The sequence below is a fragment of the Nyctibius grandis genome, chromosome 26 (genome assembly GCF_013368605.1).
Source record: "Nyctibius grandis isolate bNycGra1 chromosome 26, bNycGra1.pri, whole genome shotgun sequence".
NCBI classification, from domain to species: domain Eukaryota; kingdom Metazoa; phylum Chordata; class Aves; order Nyctibiiformes; family Nyctibiidae; genus Nyctibius; species Nyctibius grandis.
In genome coordinates, this window is record NC_090683.1 from 2551892 (window position 1) to 2573270 (window position 21379).

Consider the following 21379-nt stretch of genomic DNA (forward strand, 5'->3'; position numbering starts at 1 on the left):
TGGGGTGCCCCAGGGGTCTGTGTGCCTGTGCCCAGGCCTGGCGGGTGGGTGCTGGGGGGCGGGGGGGGGGGTCAGGGTTGGTACCGGGTGGGTGCCAGTGCCGGGGGGGCTGCTGTGGTGCTGGGGGGGTCGGTACTGGGGGGTTGAGGGTTGGGGTGCTGGGGGGGCACTGGGGGGGGTCAGAGCTGGGGTGCCAGTGGGGGGGGGGGGGGGGTTTGGGGTTGGGGTGCTGCTGTGGGACCGGGGGGGTCAGTCCTGGGGTGCTGGGGTCGGTACCGGGTCAGTGCCGGTACCGGGGGCTGGTGCCAGTGCCGGAGGGCCGGTGCTGTACTGGGGTCAGTGCCAGTACCGGGGTCGGTGCTGGGGTGCTGGTGCCATACTGGGGTCAGTGGTGGGATGTCAGTGCAGTACTGGGGCTGGTGCCGGTACTGGGATCAGTCCTGGGATACTGGTGCTGTACCGGGGGTCGGTGGTGGTACCGGGATCAGTCCCAGGATGCCGATGCAGTACCCGGGTGGGTAGTGGGATGTCGGTGCCGGTCCCGAGTGCTGGTCCCGGGGCTCGCGGCCTGGTCCCGGGGGGTGGGCCCGGGGTGGGTACCGGTCCCGGGGTCAGTCCCGGGATGCCGGTGCCGGTAGCGGGGGTCAGTCCCGGGATGTCCGTGCTGGTCCCGGCGGTGGGTCCCGGGGCCGGGGTCACTCCCGGGTGCCGGTGCCGGTGCCGGGGCGGGGCGGGCGCGGCGGTGCCCGGCGGCTCCGGCAGGTGGAGCCCGGTCCCCGGGGCGGGGCGGGGCGGGGGGGGCCGGGCCGGGCATGGCGGGGTAACGGCGGGGAGCGACCATGCGGGCCCGGCGGCTCCTGCCGCTGCCCGGGCCGGTGCTGGCCCTGCTGCTGGCGGCGGCGGCGGCGGGCGGGCGGCGGGCGCGGGGCGCGGCGGAGCCGGGAGCGCACGGTGAGAGCGAGCGGCCTTTGTGTGCGGGGGACCGAGCGCGGCCCCGCCACCCCACCGCCCCCGGCCCCGCCACCCCCATCACCCCCGGCCCCCGGGACGGACCCCGCTGCCCGCCCCCCGGCTGGCCGCCCCTCGGCCCCCCCCCTTGTCCCTCTGTCCCCCCTCTGTCCCCCCCGCCCCCGGTTGTCTCCCTGTCCCCACCCTGTCTGTCCCCCTGTCCCCCTCCCCCGGCTATCCTCCTGTCCCCCCACCCCCGTCTGTCCCTCTGTCCCCACCCCGGCCTGTCCCTCTGTCCCCCCGTCTGTCCATCCGTTTCCCCCCCACCCCGGCTGTCCCTCTGTGTCCCCCCCCGCCTGGCCCTCTGTGTCCCCCCCCCGGCTGTCTGTCCCTCTGTCCCCCCTTCTCCCCATCTGTCCATCCCTCTCCCCCCCTCCCCGGGTCATTCTGGCCACCGGTGGGTGCTGGGTGGGGGTGCTGGGGGTGCAGGAGGGTGGGTGGGGGTCCTGGGCAGTGTCAAGGGGTGCAACGGGGTGGGTGGGGGTCGTGGAGAGAGTTTGGGTGTGCAGGAGGGTGGGGGTGGTCGCAGGTCATGGGGTGCATGATGGTGGGTGGGGGTCTCAGGCCAGAGGGTGAAGGAAGGTGGGTGGGGGTCCTGGGCAGAGGGTGCAGCGTGATGGGAGGGGTCTCAAGCCATGGGGTGCAGGAGGGTGGGTGGGGGTCCTGGGCAGAGCCTGGGGGTGCAGGAGGGTGGGTGGGGGTCCCAGGTCATGGGGTGCAGGAGGGTGGGTGGGGGTCCTGGGCAGAGCCTGGGGGTGCAGGAGGGTGGGTGGAGGTCCCAGGTCAGGGAGTTCAGAAGGGTGGTGGGGGGGGGTGGGGGGTGGTGGGGGGCATCCTGGGTGCGGGGGTCACCCCCTTGCAGGCACCTCTGCCTGCTCCCGGCTGGCGTCACCCGTCCCTGTCCCCGTGGGTTGGCAGCGGTGACAGGGCGCAGGGCTGGACCCCTGGACGTCTGGGCTGGGGGGGGGCAGGCAGGGGTTGGGGTGCCCAGTGGTGCAGGGGGGCTTTTGGGGGGGGCAGGATGATACCGGGGGGGACACACGGGGTCCCGAGAGCCCCCGGGGCCGCGGGATGAAGGAGGTCGTTGCCAGGGTGACGGTGCTGAGCCGGGCCGGCTGCCAAGGGCTGCGGGCGGTGGCAGGACGGGGCTGGACCGGGGGGGCACGGGGGGGGTGGGTGCGTGGGGTGTCCCCCCCAGCCCTGCCCTGCGTCGGGGACTGGGGTGGGGGACCCGTCCCTGCACTGCCAGTGGGGCTCACTGGGGTGGAGACCCCCCATCTCGTGACACGTGTGAGCTGTGCCCTGAGGGGGGGGTGGAGGGGGACGGTGGGGTGCACCCACCCATGGGCGCAGCACCCTGGGGCACTAACAATCCCCCCCCGGCCACCTGCTTAGGGGGGCACAGGGATGGTGCCTGCACCCCCCATGGTGGTGCCCATGACCTGCTGGGATGGGACCTGTGACCCTACTGGGGTGGTGCCCGTGACCCACCATGATGAGTCCCACCATCCTGCCGATATGGGTACCAAAACCATGCTGGGATGGTGCCCATGACCTTCTGGGATGGTGCCCCTGACCTGCTGGGATGGGTCCACCACCCTGCTGAGATGGTGCCCATGACCCACCAGGATGGGTCCCACCACTCTGCTGAGTTGGTGGCCATGACCCACCAGGATGGTGGACATGATCCACTGCCATCATCCTGCTGATATGGGTTCCAGGACCATGCTGAGATGGTGCCCATGACCTGTTGGGATGGTGCCCATGACCCACCAGGATGGGTGCCACCATTTTGCTGATATGGGTCCCACCACCATGCTGAGATGTGCCCATGACCCACTGGGATGGTGGCCATGATCCTCTGGGATGGGTCCCACCACCATGATGGTGCCCATGACCTGCTGGGATGGGTCCACCACCCTGCTGAGTTGGTGCCCACGACCCACTAGGATGGTGGCCATGACCCACCATGATGATGCCTGTGACCCACCAGGATGGGTCCCACCACCCTGCTGAGATGCTGTCCCCCACCCCACCCACAGGGCACGCTGGGGTTACCCATTGTCATGGGGGGTGCCCCCGTGCCCACACCCCCATGTCCCCCGTGTCCCCGCAGAGGTGCTGCTGAAGGTGCAGGTGTACGAGAGCGGGACACTGGCCCCGCTGGCCCAGGCCACCCTCGAGGTCTTCGGCAACCGCAGCTCCTTGGCGGCCGCCACCACGGACGCCGACGGCACCGGGGTCCTGCCCGTCCCCTACCGCCTGGGCACCTGGGTCCTTGTCACCGCCGCCCGCCGCGGCCACGTCACCGCCTCCGTCCCCTGGCGCGTCACCAAGCTGCCGCGTGAGTCACCGGGACCCTTGTGGGGGACTCTGACCCCTTACTGGGAGACTCTGACCCCTTACTGGGGGACCCCAGCCCCTTACTGGGGGGCTCTTACTGGGGGGGCCCTCTCTGTTCCCTTACTGGGGAGGCTCTGAACCCTTATGGGGGACCCCAGCCCCTTACTGGGGGACTCTGACCCCTATGGGGGAGCTTTGTGCCCTTATGGGGGACCCCAGCCCCTTACTGGGAGGCTCTGACCCCTTACTGGGGGAACTGGTCACTTACTGGGGGCCTCAATTTCTTATGGGGGTGGGCCCAAGCCTTTAATGGGGTCCCTCATTCCTCCCTTAGTGGGGAGGGGGGGCTCCAGTCCCTTACTGGGGACTCCCAAATCCCTTCCTTGGGACCCCAATCCTTTACTGGGGACCCCAAAGGGCTTTTGGGGAGGGGGTCCTTTACAGGGGGGGTTGGCGGGGTCCAGCCCTTTCAGGAGGGGCTGGTCACATCCTGGGGACCCCAAAGTCCCCCAGTCCCATCACCCCCCACCCCCCCCACCCTGGGAGGTGGGTGCCGGGGGTGGGGTGTATGTTTGGGGTCCCCCCTCACCCCCCCTTTGCAGTCTACGCCTCCCTCAGCCTCCACCTGCTCCCCGAGGTCCCCGCCACCCTCATCCTCTACGAGGACCTCGTCCAGATCCTCCGCGGATCCCCAGGTGAGCCCCGGCGGGGGGGACGCGGTGACACCCGCCACCCGCTCCGGGTGCCCTCACCCACCGTGTCCCCCCTGTGCCCAGGTGCCCGGGGCCAGCCGTGGGCGCAGTTCCCGCGCCGCGCCGCCCGCCTGCCCCGCAGCTCCACGTACAGCCAGCTCGCCGCGTCCCTCACCGCGGCCACGGGTCCCCGCGCGGCCACTGCCTTCCCGGCCTTCCTGGGCGCCGAGCCCGATGGCAGCGGTACGGGCTTGGGGACACGGGGGCTGGGAGGGGACACCCCGCAGGGCACGCCCTAGAGGTGTCCCCGTCGCTTGTCCCCGCAGCCGATGGTGCGTGGCTGGAGCTGGCGCCGGTGGCGGCCCTCAGCGTTCAGCTCTTCACGGGCAACGGGACGGAGGTGCCGCTGGCCGGCCCCGTCCACCTCTCGGTGCCTTTGGCTCCCGACACCGGGCACTTGGTGGCCACCAGCGTGCCAGCCTGGAGGTTTGACCCAAAGAGCGGTGAGTGCTGGGTGAGGGGGTGATGGGGGGTGACAGAGGGATGGCACAGGGGTGAGAGGGGGGTGACAGAGGGGTGGCACGGGTCCCGCTGGGGGTGGCGATGGTGGGCGTGGTGAGTTTGGGGGTTAAACATGGTGGCCACCAACATGCCAGCCTGGAGGTGTGACCCCAAGAGTGGTGAGCGCTGGTTGAGAAGGTGACGGAGGGGTGACAAGAGAGGTGGCACAGGTCTCACCGGGGATGATGGTGGTGGGGGCAATGAGTTTGGGGGTTAGCCATGGTGGCCACCAATGTGCCAGCCTGGAGGTGTGACCCCAAGAGTGGTGAGTGCTGGTTGAGGGGGTGACAGGGGGGTGGCAGAGAGGTGACATGGGTCCCACCGGGGATGATGGCAGTGGGGGTGATGAGTTTGGGAGGTCTCTCTGGTGGCCACCAGCGTGCCAGCCTGGAGGTTTGGCCCCAAGAGTGGTGAGCGCTGGTTGAGGGGGTGACAGAGGGGTGGCACAGGGGTGACAGGGGGTGGCACGGGTCCCACTGGGGATGACGGTGGTGGGGGTGATGAGTTTGGGGGTCTCCATGGTCGCCACCAACGTGCCAGGCTGGAGGTGTGACCCCGAGTGGTGAGTGCTGGTTGAGGGGGTGACAGAGGGGTGGCACGTGTCCCACCGGGGATGGCGGCAGTGGGGGTGATGAGCTGGGGGTCTCAGCCCGCTGTGGGGCCGGGGGGGTCCGGCCGTGTCTCCCTGCAGGGCTGTGGGTGCGCAACGGGACGGGGCTGATCCGTAAGGAGGGGCGGCAGCTTTACTGGACCTTCGTCTCCTCCCAGTTGGGATACTGGGCAGCGGCCCTGCCCTCTCCCAGTACAGGTGAGGTGACACCCACGGGTGCCCCCAGCCTGTCCCCGTGGCTCCGGGAAACGGGGTGTCCTTTGGGGTGGGGGGGGAAGGACACCCATCCCGTGGGGTGCTGGTGGGCGCAGCCCCTAGGGTGCTCTCTCTGGTGGGGGGTGCCCGTGTCCCTGTCCCACCCCGCTGTCCCCCCCCAGGGCTGGTGGCGATGGCGGCGGGCGTGACAGACGTCACCACCTACCACACCATCTTCCTCCTCACCATCCTGGGCGCGCTGGCCCTGCTCGTCCTCATCCTCCTCTGCCTCCTCATCTACTACTGCAGGTCAGCACCCACCCCCCACCCAGCACCCCTGGGGGCCCAACGGCGGCCTGGGGGGGGGACACGGCCGCCTGACACCCTTGGGTGCCCTACAGCTGGGTATGGGGGGGCAGCACCCCTCTGACACCCCTGGGTGCCCTATAGCTGGGTATGGGGGGGCAGCACCCCGTGACACCCCTGGGTGCCCTATAGCTGGGTATGGGGGGGCAGCACCCTGTGACACCCCTGGGTGCCCTATAGCTGGGTATGGGGGGGCAGCACCCCGTGACACCCCTGGGTGCCCTATAGCTGGGTATGGGGGGGAGCAGCACCCTGTGACACCCCTGGGTGCCCTATAGCTGGGTATGGGGGGGCAGCACCCCGTGACACCCCTGGGTGCCCTATAGCTGGGTGGGGGGGGGGGGGGCAGCACCCCGTGACACCCCTGGGTGCCCTATAGCTGGGTAGGGGGGGCAGCACCCTGTGACGCCCCTGGGTGCCCTATAGCTGGGTACGGGGGGCAGCACCCCGTGACACCCCTGGGTGCCCTATAGCTGGGTACGGGGGGACCCCAGCCCCCCTGACCACCTCCCCCGTGCCCCCCAGGCGCCGCTGCCTCAAGCCCCGCGCCCAGCACCGCAAGCTGCCCCTCCCGGCCCCGCTGGATGCCACCCGCCGTGACCAGGCCACCTCGGTGTCCCAGCTCGACCTGCTCTGCGGTGACAGCCACCCCGAGACGGCGTCCTCGGGGGGGGACCCCGACCTGCCCACCCCCGCCTTACCCCCCCCTAACCCCACCCGGGACCTTCCCACCACCCGCCCGGATTTTTTCCACCCCCACCAGCTCCGGCCCGGTCCCCGTCCCCCCCCCAACCGCCACCACCCTTGTCCCCCCCCGCCGCCACCACCCCCCCGCCCCCGATGACTACGGGCACCTCCGGGCCGCCCGCTCCGTCGATGGGCTACAACCCCCGGACGAGCCCCCCCGGGGGACCCCCGCCTTCCCCCCCCACCACCCCCCGTCCCCCCCCGCCTTCTCCCGGTACGGGGAGCACCCGCTGCCCGAGCCCCCGCCCCGGCCCCCCTCGCTGGCCCCCGCGGGCCCCCTGCTCCTCTGCGGGCCCCTGGAGCGGGGCGGGGGGCCCGAGGACGTGTACCGGGGGGTGATGCCCACCCTCCTCATCCCCGCCCGCTACATGCGCTTGGCCCCCGGCGACCCCGAGGGACCCCCCGAACCCGACGGGGCCGGAGCCGCTTCGACGGTGCCCCCCGTTACCCCCGGCCCCCCCCCAACCGACGGGGCAAGCGTTTGACGACGGGGAGAACTGGGGGGGGGCTCGTGCCCCGCAGCCCGTGGCCATCCCGGTGTTGCTGGACGGGTCGGCGGTGGCCCAGCTCAACGGGGAGCTGCTGGAGCTGGGGGGTCCCCCCGCCCCGAGGGCCTGGTTCGTGTCCCTGGACGGCCGCTCCTCGCAGGTCCGACACTCCTACATCGACCTGCAGGGCGGGAGGGAGCGGGGGGGCTGCCCCGCGCCCCCCCCTCGCCACCCCCGCGCCCTCGGAGCCGGGGGGGACGACGGAGGGACCCGGCCCCCCCTGCCCGTCGCCACCTCCCCCGAGGACAACTCGTTGGCCCCGTTGTTGGAAGCGGGGAGCGGGGGGCGGCGGGGAGGGGGCAGCGGGCGCAGCAGCGCCAGCGAGGCTCCCCCCGACGCCCTGAGCAGCCCCGAGGAGGAGGAGGAGGCGTTGGCCGAGGGGGGCGACGGCGGGGACGAAGGGGGCGACCGGAAAAGCCCCTGGCAGAAGCGAGAGGAGCGGCCGCTCATGGTCTTCAACGTCAAGTGAGTGGTGATGGGGGGGCTGGGGGTGATGGGGGGGCTGGGGGTGATGGGGGGCACTGGGGGACCCCGGGGGGTGGTGGGTACACTGCTACGGTCATCCCAGCCCACCACCGTCCTGTCCCACCACCACACAGCCTGCCTTGACGCTGTCCCATTCCACCACCACCTTGTCCCACCATCATCCCATCCAGCCATGACCAACTGTCCCATCTCACCTCCATCCTGTCTTGTCACTGTCCCGTCCCACCACCATCCTGTCCCACCACCAACTGTCCCGTTCCACCATGATCTATCCCATCCAGGCACCATCTCAGCCCATCCCACCACCACACCTTTCTGCCACATCATCCTGTCACCATTCTGTCTTGACACTGTCCTATCCTACCACCATCCTGTCCCACCATCATCCCATCCCACCACTGACCACCCCATCCCACCACCACCTCAGCCCATCCCACCCCATCACATCATCCTGCCACCATCCTGTCTTGTCACTGTCCCATCCCACCTGGCCACCATCTCATCCCACCACCACGCCATCCAGCCACCACCAACCATCCCATCCCATCCCATCCCATCCCATCCCATCCCATCCCATCCCATCCCATCCCATCCCATCCCATCCCATCCCATCCCATCCATCATCACCATCTCAGCCCAGCACACCACCATCCCATCCCACCACCACTGTCCCATCCTGCCACCGTCTCAGCCCAGCCCACCACCATCCTGTCCCATCACACCCAGACACCATCTCATCCCACCACCACACCATCCTGGCACCACCGTCCCCTCCCACCACTGTCCCATCCCACCACCCTTCTGTCCCACCCATCATCCCATCCCACCACCCTCATCCCACCCTGCCTGTCCCCCCCACTGTGCCCAGAGGGACAAGCCCCAGGCTACCTGTGTCCCTCTGTCCTTGGGACCCCCCACCTTGGCTATCACCCCCCCTATTCCCACTCCAATGCCACCACCCTCTGCCACATGGTGTCCCCCTGCCCTGTCCCACTCCATGTCCCCCCCATGCCATCGCCATTCACCTCCCTGTTTTTTTTGGGGGGGGACACAAGAGCTGCATGTCCCCCCCCAATCCTGACGATGTCCCCACGTGTGTCCCTGCAGGGCGGGGGGGGCTGGCAGTGCCCCCCGGGCCAGCGGTGCCTCCAAGCTGCCGTAGGAGCTGGGGGGTCCCTTGTCCCCCCCCCCAGCCTTGTCCGCCCCCCAACTTTGGATTTTAATTGTGTTTCTAAACATTTTCTACGTGGTGATGAAGAGGAGGGGACAGCGGGGGCTGGGGGGGACATGGGGACCCCCCCGGGCACGTCCCTGCCGGGTCGTTAGATGCCATTAATATATTAAAAAAAAATTAAGACGCCCCCCCCTCGCCTCTGCTTTGTGCCTCAGTTTCCCCCCCCTCAAAGGACCCAGGGGGCAGGGGCTTGTCCTAGAAACCTTTTATTGGGGTGGTGACACCCTGGGGGGGGTGGGGGGTCCTTGGGGACATCAGAGCAGCCCCCTGCGGGGCGCAGGCAGGTCCCAGCGCGGGGGGCTGCACCCCCAGCCCCCCCCGGTGCAGCGGGACCCCCCGGGACAGCAGTGGCGGCCATCGGAGCAGCAGGAGCCCTGTGGGGACAAGAGGCGGATGAGGAGGATGAGGGGGCGGGGGGGGTGATGGCACCCAGACCCCCACCCTGGCACCCCAAACTAACCTGGGCGAAGGGGCAGCACCCCCAGGAGCCCCCCCGGCCCCGGCAGCACCGGTGCCCCCCCCGGCAGGAGCGGGTGGCATCGCAGGGGACGGCAGCAGCAGGATGGGTGCTGGCGGGGCGCAGCGGGGTGGGGGGGCGAGGGGTGCCGGGGGGGGCCAGCAGCAGGGTGGGGGGGTGAGGGGTGCCGGGGGGGGCCAGCAGCAGCGAGGTGGGGGCCAGTAGCTTCTCGCAGCTCTGGGTGGCCACGTTGCAGGTGTAGCCGCGGGGACAGCAGTGCTGGTGGTCCCGGCAGCAGACAGCCTGGGGGGGGGACAAGGACAAAGCGGGGTCTGAGGCCAGCCCGGGACCCCCAGAGCCACCCTGGGGGACCCCAGGGGACAAACTGTGCCCCCTCCCTTGGCCCCTGTCCCCCCCATCCCATATGGGTGAGGGGAAGGGACACCCACCACCCTCGTCACCCCCCTGATGTCCCTGAGCGTCCTGGTGGCCTCGTGTCCCTCCATCACCTCCCACCACTGGAGCCCCAAACTGGTCCCAGTTAGCAGAGGGGGGGTCTGACTGGGGGGGGCCAGCAAATAACCCCGGTGTCACCCCACCCATCCCCGTGGGACATCGGGAGCCCCACACCTGGCCTTGTACCTCTTTGGGGACAGGGGACATCTGCCCTCAGCCCACCCAGGGCACAGGGGACACCCGGCTTCACCGCTCCCAGGGGAACAGGGGACATTGGCCCTCGAGGAGCGAGGGGACAGCAGCCAGGGTCCCCCCTGGGGCACAGGGGACATCGGCCACTGTCCCACCCAGGGCACAGGGACACCCACGGGGCAGGGGTGGGTCTGTCCTAGGGCACAGCAGGTGGCAGCGTCCTGCTGAGCGTCCCCATGTCCCCAGGCCCTTTGTCTGAGCCACTCGGGGTCCCTCCAGCTGTGTCCCCCCCACCAAGGACACCCTGGTCCCCTCTGCCAGCTCTCAGCCTGGTACCCCCACCCCACTGACACCCCCCCCATGCCCTTGTCCCCACCTGGGGACCCCCCCCGTGTCCCCCCAGACCTGCTCCAGGGGACAGCACCCCCAGCCCCCCGAGGCCAGGCGGCAGCACGTGCTCCCCTGGGGGCAGCTCGTCTCCTCGTCACACCGCACGTCCCCCCCGTGTCCCCGCGCCACCGCCGGGGTCTTGCGCAGCCAGGGCAGGCGGGTGCCCCCCCCGTCCAGGCAGCTGCCCCCCGAGGGGTCACACGTGTAGCCCTGGGGACAGCAGTGCACGTGGTCATCGCAGCAGACGGCCTGGGGGGGGGGACAAGGACAAGGGGGGAGGTCTGAGCCCAGTCTGGCCCCACAGGGACCCCCCAGAGCCACCCTGGGGGACACCAGGGGACAAACTGCACCCCCTCCCCTGGCCCCCCATCCCATATGGGTGAGGGGGGGACGTGGGGACACCCACCACCCTCGTCACCCCCTGATGTCCCCGAGTGTCCCGGTGGCCTCGTGTCCCTCCATCACCTCCCGCCACTGGAGCCCCAAACTGGTCCCAGTTAGCAGAGAGGGGTCTGACTGGGTGGCACCAGCAAACGACCCCGGTGTCACCCCACCCATCCCCGTGGGACATGGGGAGCCCCGGGCCTGGCCTTGTCCCTCTTTGGGGACAGGGGACATCTGCCCTCAGCCCACCCAGGGCACAGGGGACACCCGGCTTCACCCCTCCCAGGGGACATCGGCCCTCGGCCTTCGAGGAGCGAGGGGACATCGGCCAGGGTCCCTCCTGGGGCACAGGAGACATCAGCCAGGGTCCCCCCCAGGGCACAGGGACGCCCATGGAGGCAGGGGTGGGTCCGTCCCGGGGCACAGGAGGTGGCAGCGTCCTGCTGAATGTCCCCATGTCCCCAAGCCCTTTGTCTGAGCCACTCGGGGTCCCTCAAGCTGTGTCCCCCCACCAAAGACACCCTGGTCCCCCCACAGTCTCAGCCTACCCCATGGCCCCCCCTTGGGGGGCACCTTCCTGACCCCCCACCCCGCTGGCACCCCCAGCATGTCCTTGTCCCTGGGGGACAGGGGACACCTGCCCTCATCCCACCCAGGGGACAGGGGACATCTGCCTGTCGCAGAGGGCACAGGGGACCCCCACCCTTGTCCCCTCCCCAGGGGACAGCCCCCCCCATACCTCCTCCAGCGGGCAGCACCCCCATGCCCCCGAGGCCAGGCGGCAGCACGTGTTGCCATCGGGGCAGCTCGTCTGCTCGTCACACCGCACGTCACCAGCTGGGGACAAGGGGACAATGGGAGCCAGGTGTCCCCACAGGGGCTGGTCACACCCCGGGGGTGGCAGAGGGGGTGTCCTCACCTTTGGGCAGGGGTGCGGGGGGCCGTGCCCAGCCCGCCGAGGTGCAGGTGGAGCGTTCGAGGTCGCAGACGGTGCCCTGCGGGCAGCAGTGCCGCCCATCCCCGCAGCACACGGCCTGCGCGGGGACAGCACCCATGGGTGCCCGCCGGAGCCCTGCCCGCCCCGAGGGGGGGACAGCAGTGCCACCAACAGCTGTTGTGGGGTGACTGGTATGGGAGGGGCATGGCATGGGGCGCCTGGGACAGGGTGCCCAGCATGGGGTGCTCGGTGTGGGGTGCCTGGCATCGCGGGGGGGTCTCGTACTGGGTGCCCAGTGTGGGGTGCCTGGCATGGGGTGCTCAGTGTGGGGTGTGGGTATGGGGTGCCTGGTATGGGGGGGTATCTGGTACTGGGGGCCTGGCATGGGTCGCCTGGGGTGCTCAGTGGGGGGTGCCCAGCGCAGGGTGCCCAGGATGGGGTGCTTGGTATGGGGGGGGTGCCTGGCATGGGGTGCCCAGTGTGGGGTTGTGGGTATGGGGTGCCTGGGACAGGGTGCCCAGGATGGGGTGCTCGGTGTGGGGTGCCTGGCATCGGGGATGGTCTGGTACTGGGTGCCCAGTGTGGGGTGCCTGGGATTGGGTGATCAATATGGGCTGTGGAGTGCCCGGTATGGGGGAGTCTGGTACTGGGTGTCCAGCATGGGGTGCCCAGTGCAGGGTGCCCAATGTGGGGTGCCTGGCACAGGGTGCGTGGCGTGGGGTGCCCAGTATGGGGTGCCCGGTGCGGGCAGCACTCACGTTCTGCAGCGGACAGCAGCCGTACTGCGCCGAGGGCAGGTGGCAGCAGGTGGCACCGTCGGGACACGCCGAGCGCCCGTCGGGGCACAGCACCTGGCGCAGGGCTGCTGCGGGGGGGACACACCCCCCAGTGTCACCATGTCCCCACCTCCGCATCCCCCTCCGTGGGGGCACAGCGAGGGACACCCCCCCCCCACAGGGACCCCCCTTACCTGGCACTGGGTGCTGGCGCTTCCAGGCGGGGAAGGGGGTGCCCAGGGGGGTGTCACCGGTGTCCCCGCGGGGGGACAGGCAGCGCCCGTGGGCCAGGTCGCAGATGGTGGCGTGGGGACAGCAGTGCACCTTGTCGGCGCAGCACAGCGCCTGCGGGCACCCCCGCTCGTCACAGGGTGGCAGCGGGATGTGTCCCCCCCACCAGTGTCCCTGTGTCCCCCCCCCCTGTACCTGGGGCATGGGGCAGCACCCCCAGGCGCCGCTGGTCGTCACGCAGCAGGTGGCATTGTCGGGACACTCGGACTGGCCGTCGGGACAGGTGACAGCACGGGGGGCTGCGGAGAGCGGGGACGGGGTGAGGGACCCCTGTGCCCCCCTCCATGTCCTGTCACCCCCCCACATGTGACACCCCCCCCCTACCTGGGGACACGATGCAGGATTCACCATCGGCGCTGCAGTGGGACCCTTGGGGACAGCAGTGGTGGCCACCAGTGCAGGGGACAGCCTGGGGGGGGGGGGGGGGGAGGAAAAGGGGGGGTGGGCATGGGCTGAGGGGGGGGGAAACCCCCCCCAAATGGTAGAGAGAGGAGGGAAACTGAGGCACGGCGGGGGGGTCACCTCCAGCAGTGGGCAGCTGGCTCTGGGGAGGCTGGCGGGCAGGACCTGGGGGCACAGGGGGGCGGTCACCCATGGGCGGTGGCACCCCCTTGTCCCCCACCCCGACGCTGGGCACTCACCAGGGTGGGGGGGGACGGCAGCCACGCTGCGGCGCCGGCCAGGGCCAGGCACAGCGGCACGAGGGTCCTCATGGCGCTGGGGGGGCACCTGCGGGGAGCGGCCCCCCCCCGGCACCGCCGTGCCTCAGTTTCCCCACTCAGCGAGGGGTGGGGGGGCCCCAGCACCCACCCGCCCCCCCCCCGGCTCTCGCTTCCCCTTTCAGCCAGGTGCTGGCAAAGCCCCAGCCCCCCATCGCCACCCAGTGCCCCCCATCGTCACCCAGAGCCCATCGCCACCCAGTGCCCCCCCATCATCACCCAGAGCCCCCCCACTGTCACCCAAAGCCCCACCATTGCCACCCAGGGCCCCCCATCGTCACCCAGAGACCCCCCATCGTCACCCAGTGCCCCCCATCGCCACCCAGCGCCCCCCATCGCCACCCAGCCCCCCATTGTCACCCAGAGCCCCCCCGTCGTCACCCAGTGCCCCCCATTGTCACCCAGAGCCCCCCCATCGTCACCCAGCAGCCCCCCATCATCACCCAGTGCCCCCCCCCTTCAGGGTGCTGGGGGGGCACCCACACACGCCGGGGGGGCCGCTGCGGTGTCTGACACCCCAACCGCCACCCGCAGCACCCCGATACCATCACCCCGCGGCACGGGGGGGCAGCACCGCTGGCGGGGGGGCACCCCCCCCGGAACAGCACCCATGGGTGCTACGGGCTGCCCCGCACCCCCCCGCCGAGCCCATGCTCCCCCCCCACTTCCACAATCACTTTCACTTCTCTTTCCCCACGTGGCCATGACCCCCCCCCACCTATGGGTGCACGTGGGTGTCTGTGCCCCACGGGGAGGGGGTGGGTGCTGCTCCCCCCCCACCCCCTCAGCTCCCACCCAGGGGGGAAACTGAGGCAGGCCCAGGCCCCACAGCCCCCCCCCCGCTGTCCCCCAGCCCCGGGACCCCCCCGGGCAGGGCTGGGACCCCCCCGCAGGGACACGGAGGGCCCAAACCCAGTGGTCCCTGTGATCCCCAGTTCCTCCCAGTACCTCCCAGTGCCCCCTGAACCCCCCATGACTCCCAGTGCCCACCAGTATCTCCCACCACCCCCAAAAGCGCCCTGTGACCCCCAGTGTCCCCCAGCATGTCCCAGGGACTCCCAGTGCTTCCCAGCATGTCCCAGGGTCTCCCAGTGCTTCCCAGTACCTCCCAGTGCCCTCAGGATTCCCTCCCAGTACCCCCAGTGCCTCCCAGTGCTCCCTTGTGACTCCCAGTGCCCCGCAGGACCTCTTAAGAAATCCCAGGACCTCCCAGTGCCCCCAGGGAATCCCAGTATTCCCAGTGTCCCCAGTGCTCCCCCAGTGCCCCCCAGTACTTCCCAGTGCTCCCAGTACCTCCCAGTGCCTCCCAGTACCTCCCAGTGCTCCCAGTACCTCCCAGTGCCCCCCAGTGCTTCCCAGTGCCCCCCAGTACCTCCCAGTGCTCCCAGTGCCCCCCAGTACCTCCCAGTGCTCCCAGTACCTCCCAGTGCTCCCCAGTACCTCCCAGTACCTCCCAGTGACAGCCAGTACCTCCCAGTGCTCCCAGTACCTCCCAGTGCCTCCCAGTGACTCCAGTTCCCCCCAGTGCCCCCCCGCCCCGGCCCCCCCGTACCCGCTCCCGGTCCCGATCCCGGCCTCGCCGCCAGGGTCGCGGTGCCGGCCAGCCGCAAGCCCCGCCCCCCGCCTCCCATTGGCTCACCGCCCTCCCCGCCCCGCTCCCATTGGCTGACTCGGGCAAAGGGGGCGGGGCGCACCGCCTTCTCACCCCTTACCCCGCCCTCCCCGTCACGTGACACGCGGCCACATGACCACAGCCCCCCCCCCCCCCGGGGGCTCCGTGCGATGAGTCGGCCCGGCCGCAGCCCGGGGGGGGGGCGGCCGCCCCAAACAGCCCCCAGCGCCCCCAAATCCCCCCCGACCCCTCACCGCCAAACCCCCCAAGGCCCTGCAACCCCCCAACCCTCCGCCAGACCCCCAAACCCCCCAAATCCCTTCCAACCCCCCATAAAAACCCCCAACCTCCCCCCCAAATCCCTTCCAAACCCCCCCAAACCCCCTGCCAAACCCCTGAAACCCCCAAATCCCCCTAAAACCCTCCTAAACCCTCCCAAATCCCCTCCACCCCCCCAAAACCCCTTGCCAAATCCCTTCCAACCCCCCTGCCAAACCCCCCCAAGCCCCCATAAATCCCCTGCCAAACCCCTAAAACCCACCCAGATCCCTTCCAAACCCCCTCAAAACCCCCTGCCACACCCCCCAAGTCCCCTCCAAACCCCCCTAAACCCCCTGCCAGACCCCCAAGCCCACCAAAATGCCCTCTAACCCCCCTAACCGCCATGCTAAACTCCCCCAAATCCCCTCCAACCCCCCCATAACCCCCTGCCAAAGCCCTGAAACCCCCCAAATCCCCCTAAACCCCCCCCAAATCCCCTGCCAAACCCCCAAACCCCCTCCAAACCCCCATAACCCTGCTGCCAAACCCCTGAAACCCCCCCAAATCCCCTCCAAACCCTCATAAACCCTCTGCCAAACCCTCAAGGCCCCCCAAATCCCTTCTAAACCATCACAAACCCCCCCGCCAAACCCCCAAAACCCCCCAAATCCCCCTAAAACCCCCCAAAACCCCCTGCTAACCCCCCCAAATCCCCTCCAAACCCCCCTAAACCCTCTTCCAAACCCCCAAGCCACCCCAAATCCCTTCCAAACCCCCCAAATCCCCTCCAACCCCCCCATAACCCCCTGCCAAACCCCCCCAAACTCTCCTAAAGCTCCTGCTAAACCCCCAAACCCCCTCCAAACCCCCATAACCCTGCTGCCAAACCCCTGAAACCCCCCCAAATCCACTCCAAACCCTCATAAACCCTCTGCCAAACCCTCAAGGCCCCCCAAATCCCTTCTAAACCATCCCAAACCCCCCCGCCAAACCCCCGAAACCCCCCAAATCGCCCTAAAACCCCCTGCTAACCCCCTCAAATCCCCTCCAAACCCCCTTAAACCCCCTGCCAAACCCCCACTCCCCCACCAAATCCCCTCTAAACCCCTGCCAAACCCCCCAACTCCCCTCCAACCACCCCTGAACGCCCCTTCCAAACCCCCAAGCCCCCCCAAATCCCTTCCAAACCCCCCCAAACCCCTGCCAAACTGCTGAAACCCCCCCAAAACCCCCCAAACCCCCCTAAACCCCCTGCCAAACCCCCCTAAACCCCCTGCCAAACCCCCAAGCCCCCCCAAATCCCCCCTAAATCCCCTCCAAACCCCCCAAATCCCCTCCAACCACCCCTGAACCTCCCTTCCAAACCCCCAAGCCCCCCCAAATCCCTTCCAAACCCCCCACCAGACCCCCCCAAATCCCCTCCAAACCCCCTGAACCACCCCCCGAATCCCCTCCCACCCCGCCCCGTAGAGCCAGAAACCACAGAGCCAGACCCAGAGACCCCCGCCATGATTGGGGGGGGACACCCCCCCGCCATCCCAGGGGGTTTATTGCCATCGCGGGGTGGGGGGCGGGTGTCAGATGGCCGACTGCTCCTGGCGGAAGGGCTCGGTGGCCGGTGGCCGGTCGGGCTCGGTGGCCATGGCGGCCTGGCGCAGTGCGGCCATGTGCTCCTCGGCGGCCGCCAGCGACCGCTCGACCCAGTGGCGGGCGGCGGGCTGGCGGCAGGCGCTGCGTGTCACCAGCACCAGGTGACTGACCGACAGCACCAGCGCGGCCGCCCTGCGGGGACATGGTGGCCTTGTCACCTTTGTCACCTTGCCCCTGCTCTCTGTGCCACCAGGGACATGGCTCATGCCTCAGTTTCCCCATGTGCGGGTGGCAGGCTGGCGGCAGGCGCTGCGTGTCACCAGCACCAGGTGACCGACCGACAGCACCAGCGCGGCCGCCCTGCGGGGACACGGTGGCCTTGTCACCTTCCCCCCCTTTCCATGCCACTGGGGACACGGCTCGTGCCTCAGTTTCCCCATCCGCAGCACAGGGGTGTGAAGGTCCCCCCTCCCCATCCTCCCGGGTCACCTCGCGGTGGTTGTCACCACCTACGTGGCATACACTGGTGTCCCCCTCCTGCCACCCATGGGTGTCCCCCCCGCCACCACCCATGGGTGTCCCCCCACCCAAGGAGTGTCCCCAGCGTCACCTCGCGTCCAGCAGTTTGGGGTCCAGCGGCGGGTACATGGATCTCACCACGTCGTCCACCCTGCCAGCGGGAGGGCGTCAACCCCAGGGGACACCGCGGTGACACCCCCTCCCCAGAGCCTCGCGCGATGTCCCCCCCCCCCCGTCACCTGGGGCTGATGCGTTTGGCCACCACGATGATGTCACCCAGGCTGGCAGGGGACTTCACGCGGGCGCCCGAGCCCATGGTCATGGCCACCAGCTTCTCCGTCAGCGTGTGGCAGATCTGGGGAGGGGGACACGACAACAGGAGTGGGGCCAGGGTGGGTGCTCGGTGTCACCATTGTCACTGGTGCCACCAGCACCACCAGTGCCACCGCCTGGACTCACCTTCAGGATGGCGATGCAGTGGGACACCAGACCCCTGCGGAGAGGGAGGAGGGTGTGAATCCGGACCACCCCCCCCTGCCATCGTCCTTGTCCCCCATGTTCTCCCCCCCACCTGCCTGCTCACACCCCATGTCCCCCAGACCCTTGGGGACAACCCCACCCACAGACCAGCTTGAGGACCAGCCCTTCTTGGGACCGGCCACGGCTTGGTGACCCCCACATCTCTTCTACCTGCACCCCATGACGGGGGGGTTGGCACTATACGGGGGTCCCCAGCAGTGGCAGGGGGGACACGGGGCACACTGGGGGGGGGACACAGGCTTACGAGGCGTCCTCGACCCAGTCCTCGTTCTCCAGGATGGCCTCGATGTGCGGGTTGGTGATGACCACGTCATCCAGCTCCAGCTCCGAGGGCTCCGATGGCGTCTCCGTGGTCCCCATCAGGTCCACGATAGGTCTGTTGGGGACATAGGGGACATCCCTGGGGACAGGACCACCTCCTCAGGCTCCCCTCCCACCCCACAACGCCTTGATGATGTCCCCAGCATCGCCCCATCGATGATGGTGGACATGTCCCCAGCATCTTACCCAGCCCACAGGGTTTGGGGTCCCTCCTCGTCCCCCCTTGCCCAGTGGGGATGGGGACAATGCCACCTCCACGGGGTCACTCACTTGGTGTCGTAGTGGTGCCGGAGGTCTTTGGGGTGGCAGTACCGCTGCCGGCAGACCACCACCAGCGCCACGAAGGACGCCAGGAAGATGGTGGCCAGCACGCCGATGGCCACGATGACGACGGTCTCCATGGCTGGTCCCCGCTGCGGGGGTGGCTCAGGCGTCAGGTGCCATCTTGGCACGACGGGGTCTGCGGGGATGGGGGGGGGGGGGACCGGGGAGGGGTCAGGAACCCCGTGGATGCTCTTCCCCCCCTCCCTGCACCCCAAAATGCCCGGCCAGGACCCAGTGTCACCCACAGATGATCCTTCCAGAGGCAGTGTCACCCTGGGGGGGGGGACACCGGGGAGAAGGGGTGATGCTGGGTGTGGGGTGGAGCAGGATTCGGCCACGGGATGTAGGCGGCTGCCCCCATCCTGCCACCACGGCCACGGTGACACGGGGCAGGGGTCAGGAGAGCGAGGTCTGGGCCATGCGGGGCTGTGGGGACCCCCAGAGCCTGATCCCTATGGGGACCCCCAGAGCCCTGTCCCTATGGGGCCATGGGGACCCCCAGAGCCTGGTCCCTATGGGGCCACAGGGAGCCCCAGAGCCTGATCCCTATGGGGACCCCCAGAGCCCTGTCCCTATGGGACCATGAGGACCCCCAGAGTCTGATCCTTATGGGGACCCCCAGAGCCTGGTCCCTATGGGGCCATGGAGACCCCCAGAGCCCTGTCCCTATAGGGACTCCCAGAGCCCTACCCCTATGGGGACCCCCAGGGCTCCATCCTTGTGGGGACCCCCAGAGCCCCGTCCCTATGGGGACCCCCAGAGTCTGATCCCTATGGGGCCATGAGGACCCCCACAGCCAGTCTCTATGGGGACCCCCAGAGCCCCCTCCCTACGGGGCCATGGGGACCCCCACAGCCCTCCCCACTGCAGCAGCAGGGCCCCCATGTCCCCGTCCCCACAGGGAGCAGGACACCAGGCCCAGGGGACACCAGCCCGGGGCAGAGCCAGCCAGGCCCCCCCGTGCCACCACATGGGCCGGAGCGGGATCCCCCCCCATGGTAGCGGGGTGGGGGGCACCCAGCGCCGCCCTCCCTACCTGCTGCCAGCCGGGAGCCACCGCCGGGGCCAGGGACACCACGGGGCCGGTGCCACTTCCGCGCCGCGCCGTGCAAACAGCCGGCTCCGACCTTTGCACCCTGACTAACGCCCGGGCCCCCCACGGGGGGGTCCCCCCCAAACTCCCCAGCACCCCCCCCAAACTCCCCAGCACCCCCCCCCCTGTTTTATTCCCCCCTAAATCGCACTGAATTTTAAGCCAGGTTTAGTGATTTGGCTTAAATTTCCAGGCTGGGGGCACTTGTCCCCACCACCCCCCCCCTCCCAGGACTGGGGACAGCGGTGGGGGACACAGTGGCCCTGTCGCCCCCCCCTTTCCCACTGCGATTAATGTCTTAAGAAGGATTTTGGCCACCAAAGCTGGTTCTGTGCCGTAACCCCTTGGTGGCTGGTCCTGGGGGGGTCCAGGGGGGTGTGACAGCCCCGGGGGGGGTGACAGCCCGGGGGAGTGTGTGACAGCACCAGGGGGGTCCCCAACCCCCGGCCCTGGAGGGGGGGTCCCTGCCCCTGGTTGGGTTGGGGTCAGATCCTGCCCGTTCAAGTACCGAGCACTGGTGGGGGGGGGCTGCAGGGGGGCCCCCGTGAGGGTTTGGGGGGGGTGCCGCTGGGGGGGTGTTGGGGGGTCCTTGTAAGGCTGGGGGTGGGGGTTGCTGCTGGGGGGGCCTGGGGGGGTCATTGTAAGGCTTGGGGAGCGGGTCGCTAATGGGGGGGGGTCTGGGGGGGGTCCCTGTGAGGGTCGGGGGGGGGTTTGCTGCTGGGAGGGGGGTCCTGGGGGGCCCTGTGAGGGTCTGGGGGGGTTGGTTGCTGCTGGTGGGGTTTGGGGGGGCCCTGTGAGACTCTAGGGAGGGGGTTGCTGCTGGGGGGGTGTCGGGGGGGGGCCCTGCGAGGGTTTGGGGTGGGGAATCCCTGCTGGGGGGTGGTTCTGGGGGGGCCCTGTGAGGGTCGGGTGTGCGGGTGCTGCGGGGGGGGCCCTGTAAGGCTGGGGGGGATGGTCGCTGCTGGGGGGGGGTCTGTGGGGTCCCTCTAAGGCTCAGGGAGGGGGTCGCTAATGGGGGGGGGTCCGGGGGGGCCCTGGGGGGGGGTTTGGTGCTGGGGGGTTCCGGGGGGTCCTTGTAAAGCTCGGGGATGGGGTCGCTAATGGGGGGGTCTGGGGGGCCCTGCGAGGGTTTGGAGAGGGTGGCTGCTGCGGGGTGTCCGGGGAGTCCCTGTGAGGCTCTAGGGGGGGGTCGCTGCTCCGGGGGGTGGGTACGGGGCTGAGGGGGTCCCGCACGGCCCTCGGGGGGGGCGGTCGCTCCGGGGGTCCCAGGGCGGGGGGGGGGGTGTGCGTGTGTGTCTCTCTGGGGGTCCCGCACGGCTCTAGGGGGGGCATCGCGGTCCCGGGGGCCCCCTTCAGCCCCGGGGGTCCCCTCCCGCCCCTCCCCGTGGGGTCACGCTCTCCCCCCCGCTCGGTGGGACCGGGCGGAGGGACCCCCCCCCCCGACCCTTTCCCCCCCGCACCTGGAGCCGCTCCGCGCCGGCCGCGCACAAGATGGAGCCGGGGCGGGGGGCGCGGAGCGGGGCCCAGCCCGGCCTCTGCCCCCTCCCCGGGCCCGGCACCGCCCCCGGGCCGCCCCCCGGGACCCCGGCCCGGCCCCCGCCCCCGCCCCTCCCCGCAGGGGGCCCCGAGGTTCTTCTTCGTGTCCCAGAGCGGCCCCGAGTGTCCCCGCTGCGTCCCAAAGTGTCGCCGTCGTGTCCCCTCATGTCCCAAACTACCACCACTGCGAC

At 69.9% G+C, this 21379-nt stretch overlaps 3 protein-coding genes across 7 annotated transcripts; 1 reads left to right on the forward strand and 2 right to left on the reverse strand.

Moving 5' to 3' along the window:
• The first annotated feature begins 823 nt into the window (after nucleotides 1-823).
• FAM171A2 (family with sequence similarity 171 member A2) lies at nucleotides 824-8918 on the forward strand. Its single transcript, XM_068418637.1, is given in 11 exon segments — nucleotides 824-951; nucleotides 3125-3352; nucleotides 3954-4046; nucleotides 4128-4286; nucleotides 4370-4546; nucleotides 5296-5412; nucleotides 5592-5718; nucleotides 6301-6562; nucleotides 6564-6989; nucleotides 6991-7535; nucleotides 8664-8918. Coding segments are annotated over 11 exon segments (2301 nt in total). The 5' UTR covers nucleotides 824-839; the 3' UTR covers nucleotides 8719-8918.
• A 62-nt stretch (nucleotides 8919-8980) lies between these two features.
• GRN (granulin precursor) lies at nucleotides 8981-15010 on the reverse strand. 4 transcript variants are annotated; one of them, XM_068418722.1, is made up of 12 exons: nucleotides 14945-15010; nucleotides 13315-13402; nucleotides 13196-13240; nucleotides 12998-13082; nucleotides 12809-12912; nucleotides 12577-12727; nucleotides 12365-12471; nucleotides 11589-11703; nucleotides 11409-11506; nucleotides 10301-10534; nucleotides 9251-9550; nucleotides 8981-9164 (listed from the first exon to the last, which is right to left on the reverse strand). In XM_068418722.1, the coding sequence occupies exons 2-12, from the start codon at nucleotides 13384-13386 to the stop codon at nucleotides 9045-9047; spliced, it is 1431 nt and encodes a 476-aa protein (XP_068274823.1). In that variant the 5' UTR covers nucleotides 13387-13402; nucleotides 14945-15010; the 3' UTR covers nucleotides 8981-9044. The 4 variants fall into 4 exon arrangements, with proteins under 4 accessions (XP_068274823.1, XP_068274824.1, XP_068274826.1 ...); XM_068418723.1 differs by lacking the exon at nucleotides 14945-15010 and adding an exon at nucleotides 14863-14940; XM_068418725.1 differs by lacking the exon at nucleotides 14945-15010 and adding an exon at nucleotides 14882-14912.
• A 1762-nt stretch (nucleotides 15011-16772) lies between these two features.
• Nucleotides 16773-21169, reverse strand: TMEM98 (transmembrane protein 98). 2 transcript variants are annotated; one of them, XM_068418843.1, is made up of 7 exons: nucleotides 21113-21169; nucleotides 18506-18695; nucleotides 18159-18290; nucleotides 17834-17867; nucleotides 17614-17729; nucleotides 17466-17525; nucleotides 16773-17047 (listed from the first exon to the last, which is right to left on the reverse strand). In XM_068418843.1, the coding sequence occupies exons 2-7, from the start codon at nucleotides 18634-18636 to the stop codon at nucleotides 16843-16845; spliced, it is 678 nt and encodes a 225-aa protein (XP_068274944.1). In that variant the 5' UTR covers nucleotides 18637-18695; nucleotides 21113-21169; the 3' UTR covers nucleotides 16773-16842. The 2 variants fall into 2 exon arrangements, with proteins under 2 accessions (XP_068274944.1, XP_068274945.1); XM_068418844.1 differs by lacking the exon at nucleotides 21113-21169 and adding an exon at nucleotides 19596-19639.
• Between the last annotated feature and the right edge of the window lie 210 nt (nucleotides 21170-21379).